This window comes from Triticum aestivum, chromosome 4B (genome assembly GCF_018294505.1).
Source record: "Triticum aestivum cultivar Chinese Spring chromosome 4B, IWGSC CS RefSeq v2.1, whole genome shotgun sequence".
NCBI classification, from domain to species: domain Eukaryota; kingdom Viridiplantae; phylum Streptophyta; class Magnoliopsida; order Poales; family Poaceae; genus Triticum; species Triticum aestivum.
In genome coordinates this window covers 666,077,806-666,090,808 of record NC_057804.1, presented here as the reverse complement: position 1 = coordinate 666,090,808, position 13,003 = coordinate 666,077,806, and the positions used below count along the sequence as shown (strand labels likewise).

The window sequence follows — 13,003 nt, the reverse complement described above, 5'->3', positions numbered from 1 at the left end:
GATGTTGAGAAACTCCAAAGTAATAATTGTTACGTACATTCAAATAGACTAAAACCTGGCAAATCCCTTCACAAAGGGACTATCACATAATGTGACGGATAATGCATCGAGGGAGATGGTTATGAGACCCATAGATGTTACACCATAGTAGTAACCCAACATTTGTGACCAGAGATCTCGTGAATTAGGACCTGGAAAGAACAAGCTACTGAGGAGAGTAACAAGTAACCCTGTCTATGAAGATGCAAAACTCGCAGAGGTGTATGGCTCAGAATTGTAAGGCAGGTTGCCAACATGCATTATTGTAGTTCTATTGGTTGTGATGAGCAAAGATGTTATTCTACAGAACAACCTTGAAAGAACACACCTATATGAACCCATGATGTAAATGTCGCAGCCTATGAGACTTGGGTGATCCCTAGTAAGCTCACGAAGAGACCATGAGTACAACGTATATGCTCCAGACCGCGGGGTAGCCTACTAGCAGCCAGATACTGGTTAATACTTTGAGAGCAACATGTTCACACAAAACTTGCAATTCAAGGCATAATCCATTGTGAAGTTGTGGATGGATGCAGCTTAAAGTTCTAGGTAGAAGTTTAACTTAACAGTCTCTGCTAGAACACTAGTATATTTAACAAGCATTGAGAAAAGCAAATCTCTAAATGGGTATTTGAGATGTGGTGGGGCATTGTCAGAAATAATTGGCATAGCCCATGTACTATATCGGAAATCTCATAGAGGCACATGTATAAATTGGAAAGTGGTGGTTCCAAAATTTAGTCCCACCATGGAAGTTGAGGAGGTGTGAGACCTATTTATATAGCGGATTCTCTTCACCACACTAAGTGACGTGTTAAGTACAGAAAGAGAAAACCACACGCCTGAGCTCACCTTGCGTCGGGCTCAGGCCTGGGTCAGCGCAACGTGGACGTGCGAAATGCGCGTGAGTGATCAGCCGTGCAACTTTCTTTTGCCGTTTTATTTTTTGATGTCTTGGTAGAAAAGTTGGTTGTTTCTTGTCCGCTAATTATACGACTTGGAAACCAAGTCATTTTGAGATCAAGATCACGACACGATACCGCTTCTAGTACTCATGTGTATACTATTTACCGGCTGCGGCTAAAACACACCAAAAACACGTAGAGTTTTCCTTTCTCGCAACTTGCGCCACCACCGTAGTCTACTTCGTCCCAAACATCGGCGTGCATCGGCGGACGGGAGAGCAGATCTTTGGACCTATTCGTCCTTGCGATCCTGAACCGAGAGTGGGCGAATTAGGTTTGTGGGAAGCGCTCTGCATGACTCCTCAAATTGGTCACCACGGGCGGTCTTCTGTCGAAATCAAGTGCGTAATTCATCGTCGTCGTCAACTTCGTCAGCAACAGATCATCACGATCGTCACCAAAAAAGTCGCTCCCGCTAAAGCTACATCTACTAATAACGAACAGTACGTCCGCCGTGATCTGTTCATGTCTCCATTTGTAGTTGATATTACATGTGCGATGTTGTTGTGCATGTTTTTGTGTTTATCTAGTATACCAGAGTGCTGCATACTAAGTGTTGTTCTAGTCATGAATTATCTATTGGAATTAATCACGAAATTGCCTCATATCCTAACAGTTTATGTGCCCATTTTCTTTGTTTGTGACTTTTGAGAGGTGAAGTTAACTCCATTTTTGACATGCCGTTTATCCGGAGTGAAGTCTGGTCTCCTGTGGTAAAGAGGTATTGGCGCCATGAGGAGGCAGCCATCTGTTTGGTCGATTCCTTGAGCTGAGGAGTTAGTAGAGTGAGATATGAAACAATATTCATCACAGCGAGGGAGTTTTGGTAGTCCGCTTTGCGAAGAACCTTCCCTGCTTTTGTGGAAAGTAAACCTAGCTTGTTTTGAAGTTAAGCAGCTTTTAAATTGTCTATGCAGATCTCGAAGTGCCCCAAAGTTGACCTCACCAATTCTCTTGCTTAGCAGTTTAATCAAAAATTCAGAGGCTTACAAGATCTTAAGAACGCCGAGTAAATCTCACGGCGTGAATACAGACTATATACAAGCCTTTACTGCTGAATGGGTCAGGTTTATTCTAGGCCACTGATAAGCAACATAAGTAGTAAACTTATCAAGTAGAGCTTTTTTTTTTGAATACTTTGAATTTCTTACCACATGTGTCATGTGGAAACTTATAAAGTAGAGTTGATGACGGCAAAAAGTTATCTGTCTTAGCGTCTAGATCTGGTTTTTCAGTATTTTATATTAGCAGCCTTTAGTCGCATTGGCTCAAATAGGATCCGGCCTTGGCCTCTAAACACCCACGGCTTTATATATGGGAGGTCTCCTGAGTCCAGGATCACACTTGTGCCATTGCCATCCTCCTCAGTCCGTTAGAGGTCAGGTAGGCCTTATGCTGCCATAGTGTTGAAGCCTATCCCGCAGAGCAATACAACAATACGTGGAATTGATCTTCCATATACGGGGTATGATTTCTATGTTCTATTGTTTTTACCTACAAGAATGTGTGTGTGTGTGTGTGTGTGTGTGTGTGTGTGTGTGTACTTTCTAAAATAAATTAGGTACGGCGATAGCAGTGTACCTGCAACGAGCCATCTATACTATCGCTTCAATTCAGATAACTAGTATTCATTTTGCATTTCAACTACATGAATGATTCTCGACTGTTCAAAAAAGGTTTAACCGTACTCCATCTCTTGTGGTCAAGGAGCCAATGGAGTGTTAGCTGTACTACTTAAAATCTTTTATATCTAAATAGCTAGCCCCACTAACATATTTTGTTGAACAAGCAAGTATGTCACCTAATCATTGAACATGCATGAAAAAAGACTCATCTCAACAAGCAACATTTATTAAAAAAAACTCGGCTCAACATGCAAACATGCATGAGAATTTCCATTGTATTTTGATATACAATAATCAAACACAGTAAATCATGGTCCCTCCGTCCAAAAAATACTTATTGGGCAAATGGATGTATCTTGAACTAAATTACATATAGATACATCCATTTCTCTGACAAGTATTTTCGGACAGAGGGAGTATGTATTTTAGTTTTAGTTCTCATTATTTCTTGAAATATTAATGTTCCATGCACTCAGTTATAATTTAAATATGTTGCAAAGCATTGCCACGACGAGCGTGTATGGTATCATCTAGTTTTTCTAGTTTAAGAAACCAATTCCTGGACTCTGTACCCTCATGCCTCTGAACGGGATTACTGGATCGTTTAGGCTAGATGTTAGGAGTAGATCAATGGGATATTGTCTGTATGCGTGTGTGTACCTTAGCCTTCCAGCCGCCGCTGGTTCGTCGGTGAAGGTCTGCGCACAGGCAGCGACAGTCGGTTTAGAGGGCGACTGCGAGGTAGTCGTGGCGTCGGTGGGCTTCCCATCGCTTCAGCACCTCCCTCTAGATCGTACTAGGGTTAGGAGTGGAGAACATTGGCGGTGGTGAACCTCGTACCCCTTGTGCCGTGGTCCCCACCTCCTCTATATGGCATTGCACGAAAAGGGCCAACCAGCCTTACTTGGGCGGGACACCCCGAATCAGGGCGTGGGTCAAGGGTCCAATGGGCCCAACGGCCCATTGGGGAAGAAATCAATCTAACAGCCCTAGGCCAGGTGCACACATCCATTTCAACTACAGAAGTGAAATAAACATATAAACGTGTCAACTGGTTGCTATTTCAACTGAATGTGATATACCCAAACCAGATGGTATGAGTTCAATGTTGGACAACCTCGCTGGTGCTTACTGGAAATTAATGAAGGAAGCTCCATGTTATTTGGGGAGATTTGTATGGGAGGAATGTTGGTGCCACGTATGGGAAGACCACGTATGCTGTGCTATACTGAATGATTCTCGACTCGAGAAAAAAGGTTTAACTGTACTCCATCTCTGTGGTCAAGGAGCCAGTGGAGTGTTAGCTGTACTATTTAAAATCTTCTATATCTAAATAGCTAGCCCCACCAACATATTTTGCTGAACAAGCATGGCACCTAATCATTGAAGATGCACGGGAAAAGAATCATCTCAACAAGCAACATTTATTTTAAAAAAAAACTCGGCTCAACATGCAAACATGCATGGGAATTTCCATTATATTTTGATATACAATAATCTAACACAGTAAATCATAGTCCCTCCATCCAAAAAATACTTATCGGACTAATATAATGGATGTATCTTGAACTAAAATACATATAGATACATTCATTTTTCTGACAAGTATTTTCGGACGAAGAGAGTATGTATTTTTAGTTTTAGTTCTCGTTATAAATCGAAATATTAATGTTCCATGCAATCTATTATAATTTAATATATTGCAATGCATTGACGCAACGAGCATGTATGGTATCATCTAGTTTTTCCAGTTTAAGAAACAAAATCCTGGACTTTGTACCCGCAGGCCTCAGGTCAGGTGCACACATCCATTTCAACTACAGAATTGAAATAATCATGCTATTTCAACTGAATATGATATACCCAAACCAGATGGTATGCGTTCAGTGTTGTACAACCTCGCTGGTGCTTATCGGAAATTAATGAAGGAAGCTCCATGTTATTTGGGGGACTTGTATGGGAGGAAAGTTGGTGCCACTATATATCTTCTGGAAAAAGTGTAATATATGCTAGAGCTTACTATTAACTATGGGAAGACCACGTATGCACTACGGCTGTGCTATACTGACCGAGCTTGTGTGTACTTGTTAAGTAACAATTGAAACTGTTAATCCATTGGATGGCCCAAGCTGGACTGCTGTCGAATCTTTTATTATAAATAAAAGTTAATTGACGGGTTAACCAGAGAAAGGGAATTATTATAAATTATAATTATAAATAAATAAAAAGTAATAGATAGGTTAAGCAGAAAAAAGGGAGTTCAGCTAGAAAATTCCACAAAAATCAGAAACATCTACCATTGATTAATATTGGACCCAAAAAAAAAACCACAACCATCCGATGGTCATCCTCCTCCACATGATGTAAATCTGATCCTTCCCCACGTGCAAGTTAATCTTTTCTCCTCCATCAAGCGAACACCCAAAAGAAATCTAACATCACGTCCACTTCCTGTGCCCTAACGTGCCCTTAGTGAATTACTTTGGCATATAGAGTACCAATGCAAACATGGGCATAAGAAAGCGAGAGATAGTGTTTCGGATTGGTGAGATCAATGCTTTGTTATAGTAATGTTAATGGTCGCGTGTTATAGTTGGCGTGCCTCCGAAGAAAAATAAACCCTACCTTATAAGATTTATTTCAACAAGTCACGCGACCTCTTAAACCTTTTGGAAAGATATATGTTTTTATCTCTAATAGAACGGCGGTGCGTCTTGTCGCGCGCCACCTGCCTTTTGCATGGTTGACCACTAGGCATTGAACCGCAAAGATCAACAGTGATAAGATACTTTCAATAAAAAAATTAACCATGAACGAAGGGAATGTATTAGACAAACATTAATAGGATTGTTTTTAAAGAAAAGGTGTTGGTATGTTTTTAAACAAAATGTATTGGTAGAGGCCGTGAAAAGGCTCGAACCTAACCCGACTTTGAATTAACACAGCCAACAACCGGCAGGACAGTCGCAAAAAAAAACAGACAGGACAAAGCAGAAACTACAAAGATACAGAGTGCAAGGACATCTAACAAGCTAATAGTGAGTATAGGAAAACAAATGTAGAGAAGAAACCCAGCATGAATCACTATGGTTCAATGTCTAGACTAGAAACCACTCCAGTAGAGGGCAGAACATCGACAAAAGACACTAGCATCGGCAGGCATACAACTTTGTCAGATTCCAAAGGCCAAGCCAAGATGAAACAAGCCAGGGGTTCTGCCTCGGTAGAGGACCACAATCCTCTCATCGCGTGTTGGCTACCACATGGGCTCCTCCGCATCTCGGCCACCATGCGTAGGGGAAGCCTGCCACTGACAAACAAGGAGCCCACACCTGCGACGACTCTCATAGGATTGTTAGTAGGGTGTTAGTCTGCCATGACTCTCATAGGATTGTTTCACTAGTAAATATGCCTAGATTGGAACTATTTACAGACAGGTATAAGAAAAGTGGTAGAATAAGTCATCTACCAATGGGTACATACATCATAGTCCAATTACCTTTAGGTACATGTGGTAGAAAAAGAGATTGTAGGTAGCTTATAATAAGACAGAATGGATGGAAAAATAGCTTTAAGCTGAGGTCGATAACGGATATGTTCTTCACCTGGAGATAATCATCAAAGCTACTCAGCAATGTCATAGATGATCTCATCATCAAGCATGCTCTTAATTTCATGATGACTCCTTCTTCCATTAAGAAGAACTATATACCATGGTCTACCCTTAAAAGTCCCGTACCCCATAAATTTCTCAATTCTGATTCCTTCTACCTTGATAGTTGTTAGTAATTGTACAAGATGATACACCGTGTGTTGCTGTAGAAATCTTGTTAAAGGAAAAAAATACATGGCTTTTTCAGCAAAAATGGGAAGTATGACCTAAATATGTATGCTCTAAGAATCCAATACATTTGTCATCCATGACAACAATAAAACTAATACAAAAATATAACTTAGCATTTTGTGGTGGCTATTCTGAAAACAATTATAAATGTTGTGGAATATATACATTGTCTGCTTGCTATTTATGATACAATGTATGTTTGTTTAGAGCTGGAAAATTTTTATATATAATGCATTTATTCAGTATTCCAGCATTGTTTTCACATTTATCGACAATATGATTGAAAAATGTTTATAGTCGCACGTACTACTGCACAATATACGTGTGGAAAGTCTTGCAGATAAAAATTTCTGAGTTCGCAGATAACTTTCAACAGTACTAATGTCAAATTCAAAATTATCTTCCCCAAGAAAAAAAACATTCTAACTTTCTACGCTCCCATAACTCCTGTGTTGATCTAGAAAATCAGCAAATCATGCAACTCCCATCTTATCTTCATGTTATATATGCAGAGCGGTGCAGCTGGTTGGCTACATTCCATAAACAACAACAGTATGGACATGACAAGTAGCGCGGTCTGGTTTGCCATAGCTCTTTTGTTCCTCAGTGTCGTGGTCACAAAGATTGTGTCAGGAAGACTAATTACATCTGATCGAAGACGCCTTCCACCCGTTGTTAATGGCCTTGCTATGCTAGTACTAGTACCAATTTTCATCAGAAACGGTCGACAAGCTACAATCCAATACCTGCATACCAAGTTTGGTAGTGTATTCACAATAAGTTTGTTTGGACTAAAGCTAACCTTCTTGATCGGGCCAGAAGTTGCAGATCATTTCTTTCAAGGGTTGGACTCAGAAATTAGCTATGGTAAAATCTATGAGTTCACTGTGCCAATGTTTGGCCAAGCAGTTGGTTATGGTATAGATAGCACCACTCAGAATGAGCAGATGCGGTTCTCTAGTGATTCAATGACGCCACTGAATTTGAGGAGGAAAGTTGAACCAATGCTTCAAGAAGTAAAGGTACGTAGCAAGTGATTATTCATATATTTGACTTCTTAATCTTTCTCATCAATTGCATTTGGGTGAACACGTCATTTATTGTTTACATTGGGTGACCCTAGGTGTCGTCCAAGTGATTGAAACCCTACACCGGCCACGCCGCAACCATTTAATCTCGTTTAAAATCGAGATCATGGCTATTTGACCATTGCACTAAAATCCCCTGGCGAGCAACACTTTTTTATATGTTCCAACATCATTGCAGTATTTTTTTATGGGTGCACAAACTGTGGAGAAACGTCGTGGCATTTGAACCCCGTGCAAATCTCCAATGGTAATAAAAAGATCATCGAGAAAAACCTCGCGTGTCGCAGTATAGAGGCCAATGTTTGCAGAACGACCAAGGAACTCCTTCTCAGCGGCGTGGTGCTCCTACTCCTCCCGCGGTCCGAGGATCACTTCAATGTCATGATGCACCTCCTCTCCGTTGTTGGGCATCCCCCTCCCTCTTTCTACCGCTCCTCCTCCTCCTCTAATGACGATGATGGGAAGGAGATCTGATTGATGCCTATAGTCACTCCATAGGCTACCGCGCGAGGTCACCAGATGGGGGAGAGCACCCCCACTCCCTCTTGCTCTGACTCCTCCTCTAACAACGATGATGGGAAGGAGCTCCAATCAGTACTTGTAGTCACTCCACAGGCTACCTACATGGTCGCCGGACGAGGGAGAGGAGTGGCACTGAGGTGGATGCATGGATGAAAGATTTGGGGGCTGCTAGGATTGAGAGCAGTTTAGGGTTGAGAGTTGTTCAATATCACAACACATTTTAAAAGAATCATTAGTGTTATCACGAACATTGTGTCACCCTTTTCTTCCATAGAAACAAACAAAACCTCTTGGGCAATTAGGGTTTCCCTTCCTCTCGCTGGCGCCGATCTGCCTCATCTCCCATTGCCGAAAGGCACGGTGGATCTTGACTAATGCTGGCAGGAGGGCTCATGCTTTGTTTTTAGGTGTTTTTTAAGTCTATGTAGGTATTGTGTCCTGCTCGGGAAGGTCAGGCGGCGGCGGTGGCTCCCTGATGATGGAGTAAGGTTCTCCCCGCCTAGCACCTATCCCGGCAGTGAGTTTTGCATCGTTGGAGGGCGTGTGGAGGTGTGTCTCCGGTGAATGTCGCGGTATTCGGTCGGTGTTTGTCTTTGATGGATCTGTGTGGATGATGTCTCTGTTCGTCTATGTTCATGTGTCTACAGGTTAGATCCTTCCGATATACACTTCTCTTCATCGGCGGAGGTTGTTATTCTGGTGTGTTGGTTCTTGGGGGCTAGCACGACGACATCCTAACTATATACAACAACAAGGTCCGCCCTGCTCCAGCGAGGGACGGGCAATGACAGCGGCATGCCTTCGGCTAGATCACTTTAGTGCTTGTAGTCATCGTTAGGTGATCTATGGACATAGATGTAATTTTTGTTGCATCTCATGTTCGTGGTACTTCCATGGTATTTGTCAAAAAGATCGGAAGTTTTCCCCGCAAAAAAAAAGAACATTGAGTTCCCAAGACTTTTGTTTTCTTTAAAGTTTGTCCCTAATTGCGGTGGTTTTGCATAATTTACTTCTTGCTGGAGTACAATGGAATACTAGTTGAGATCATCCATTGGATTAATAGAAACTGATTCGTATTCATTTAGGTTTACCATAAAGGAGTTCAAGAAAACAAAGTCAAGTGATGGATAACACATGCACACTACATTGGTTGCTAACATGGGGTGTTGTTTTGTTAAATCCTACGTAGGAAGTTATTAATAGTTATGTATTGTAAAACTTTTGAAATTAGTTCTTACCATACTGTTGTTGCTCATAGATTATTTCATGATGCACAAACGTACTTATATTTATTTATAGGTTACATTCCACACTCTAGTTTTGTTCATGTATTTATGTTTACTAGGACTACTTTTCACAATGGGGAGAAGATGGCATAGTTGATTTGAAACATGAACTGAAGCACTTGCTCATGCTGATTTCGAGCCGTGCCCTGCTTGGGAGGGAGGTTCGGGAGGAAGTGTTCATGGAATTCTGTCAGCTATTTTCTGATATTCAAGGAAGCGCAAATATGATCAATTTATTATTTCCTTATGTTCCAATTCTGACAAACCGCCAACGTGATAGAGCACGCATAAAACTCATAGAAATACTCTCTGAAATTGTGAGGTCACGGAAGTTGTCTGGCCCAGTGGGGGATGGTGATATGCTACAGAAATTTATGGATTCCAGGTATAGAGATGGCCGCTCCACCACTGAAGAAGAGATCGCGGGGCTTTGTATTGCCATTTTCTTTGCTGCAAATCACACTTGCTCCCACGCCATTACCTGGACCGCTGCTTATCTGCTGAGCCATGAAGACTGTTTAACAACTGTTGTTGAGGAGCAAAAGAATATCATTAGGGAAAACAAGGACCGCATAGACTATAACATCTTGTCACATATGCATTTTCTTCATAGGTGCATCAAAGAGGCACTACGGATGCACCCCCCAGTACCAGTATTTCTTCGCAAGGCACATATGCCCTTCACAGTGCGGACCAAGCAAGGCGACCAATATGACATCCCAAAAGATCACATCCTCGCAAGCCCTACCATACTCAACCATAATATGTCTTATATTTATAAGAACCCTCAGCAGTATGACCCGGACCGGTTTGGCCCGGAAAGAAAGGAGGACAAAATTGGTGGTAAATTTTCATACACATCATTTGGTGCTGGAAGGCATGCTTGCTTTGGCGAGGCCTATGCTTATATGAAGTTTAAGATGATATGGAGCTACATGCTAAGGAATTTTGAAGTAAAACTACTCTCTTCGTTCCCCATAGAAGACTCCCGCAAGTTTGTCCCAGAACCTCAAGGAAAAATGATGGTTAGTTACAAGAGGCTTCGATAAACCTAGTTTGTGAGGTGACATGTACTTGTTGTACGTATGCTATGTCCACGTGCATCCATGTGTGTAACATCCATATGTAGTTGTGTATGTATTTTCCATCAAGGGTGGTTCCCAAAAATATGCCATTGTATCAAAAATATAAAAAAATTAATAAACATAATTCTATCGGGTCTGCAATCCTCGCTGTGGTGAATTCAACAAATGGATTACCCTAGCTAACTGTGATATCCATGCTTAATAAGAATGGTAGAATACTCATAACAAAAAGGTACACCTTCTCTGACGTACAATTCATATAGCTTATAATTGCCCCCCACCAACTCATATATTAAATTTGGAGTAAAATGCATTCGCGATCATTGAATTTGTGTCGAAAGCTCACTTTGGTCACCGTACTTAAGAATACGATAAATACGGTCATTATATACGACTTGTGGTGATTATATGGTCACTGGCTTATCGTATAACTCCGTATTCTCTGTTGACTGGTCAAACATCACAGCACCCTCTCTCTACCTATGCGGGTCCCACCTGTTAGTGAGACAGAAAAAATAAGGGTCGCAGGAGAATATAATGACGCTGCCCAAGCCCACGTACGCTAACCTCTGTGGCTCTGTCCCACACCATTTTGTGTTAAATCCGTAGAGCTACCGTTATTTCTTTTTTGCGGATCAGCGTTACGGTTATTTAATTAACACGCACGCAACACACTTACATGCATGCATGCACCACTTTTGCAGCCGTCGTCCCGTCCAAAATCACGCCGATCCTGATGAGATGAGCAATTGTTGGACTACTTAGAGGACACGAGTTCGAGACTGTTTGACACAAAAAAGGAAAGGCGACATCGCTCATAAAAAAGAATAGGGGGTTTCGTATAAGCGTCTTCCTTTGCACCGGGGAATAAAAAGTTGTGGGCGTGCCAGTGTACAAAGTACACAAATACAAGAAGAAGAAAAGAAAATGTGTGGGGTCTGCTGGCGCGGCCAAAGTGATCAAGCGATCATGGTCTCCTGGTTTCCGGGGGCCTCGGAAAGCCCTCGGTTAATTACTCCCGCGGAACTATCCGCGGGACACCTCTGATTAAGCTACTCAGTCGTCCTCTTCGGTCTTCGCTTCGCGTACCTCATGCATGGTGGTGGTGGTGTGTGTGTGGTTGCGGCAGAGTCCGTGTACGGAGTGGTACACGCGCCGTCGAAAACGTGTCCTTTGCTCCGGCCATGCCCGCCTACGCCGTCTTGCCTCGTCGGCCTTGAGCGGCATCGATGTGGTTGTTGAAGTAGCATGCATGTTTGGGCTTGGCTTGGACGTCGTCGATGACTTTGTAGATTTGCCGGATGTGCGAGGGGTATGCCCTGCAGAAGTAGAGGAGGAAGAGGAATGGATGGACGTGCGACACATGGTGTGCACACATCCGTCGATGACCGCATACACCGCCGCCAATAGCGGAGGAAGTCGCCACCTTGCACCGCTCGGCACGCGTGACACGTGTTTGTGCCGACGAAGAGGGAGGCCGCGAGACACGCCTAAGCGTGTCCCGACCCCAACCGGATGATGCCTCCGCCGCCATAGTTACGACGAGTCATCATGACTCATCGAGTGCCGTGCTGCCGCCATCGTTACGACGAGTCATCGTGACTCGTCGAGTGTCGCGCCACCGCCAGCGCATCGAACGGGTTGTGTCGCCGAGTCCCGGCCAGCCCATGGCGCCTCCATGGACCGGCGAGGTGGCGGTGAGGAAGACCTCGCCATGTGAGGGAGCCTTGCCCAGGCTACACCGGTGGTGTAGGTAGAACGGGTGGCGCACTAGATTGCGCCAAGTCAGATGACAAATGTCGCCGAGTCCCGGCAAGCCCATGGCGCCTCCATGGACCCGGCGAGACGGGGGTGAGTAAGGCCTCGTGATGTGGCGGAGCCTTGCCCGGGCCCCGCCGATGGTCTAGGTAGAAAGGGGGGCGGCACACTAGATGGCGCCGAGTCAAACGACGCGTGCCACCAAGTCCCAACGTGATGGTGTAGCTGGCGGACTCGGCGAGGACCGTGCATGGACGACGGCCCCGGTACGTCGTCGTCTTGCGCGGAGGGTGCGCCAGGGGTCGTGCATAGGCGGCAGCCCCGGCACGTCGTCGCCGATGGTGAGTCCGGCATGGAGTGACCGCCGGGGGCTGATGAGTCCAGCATGAAAGGGTCGCCGGGGGCTGCACAAGAAGGGCAAGGCCGGTGCATCGTCGCCGGTGATGAGTCCGGCGTGAAGGGGCCGCCGAGGGCTGCACACGAATGGCAACCCCGGCACGTCGTCACCGGTGGTGAGTGCGGCGTGAAGGGGTCGCCGGGGGCTGCACACGAATGACAACCCCGGCGCGTCGTCACCGGTGGTGAGTCCGGCGTGGAGGGGTCGCCGGGGGCTGCACACGAATGGCAACCCCGACGCGTCGTCGCCGGTGGTGAGTCCGGCGTGAAGGGGTCGCCGGGGGCTGCACACGAATGGCAACCCCGGCACGTCGTCACCGGTGGTGAGTCCGGCGTGAAGGGGTCGCCGGGGGCTGCACACGAATGGCAACCCAGGCGCGTCGTCGCCGGTG

The 13,003-nt window shown here is 44.4% G+C and overlaps 1 protein-coding gene across 1 annotated transcript; it reads left to right on the top strand.

Moving 5' to 3' along the window:
- The first annotated feature begins 2,297 nt into the window (after positions 1 to 2,297).
- Positions 2,298 to 11,132, top strand: LOC123089804 (obtusifoliol 14-alpha demethylase-like). Its single transcript, XM_044511380.1, has 3 exons — positions 2,298 to 2,472; positions 6,989 to 7,498; positions 9,432 to 11,132. Exons 2-3 carry the CDS (start codon positions 7,031 to 7,033, stop codon positions 10,419 to 10,421), a joined length of 1,458 nt encoding a protein of 485 aa, XP_044367315.1. The 5' UTR covers positions 2,298 to 2,472; positions 6,989 to 7,030; the 3' UTR covers positions 10,422 to 11,132.
- Positions 11,133 to 13,003: the final 1,871 nt, after the last annotated feature.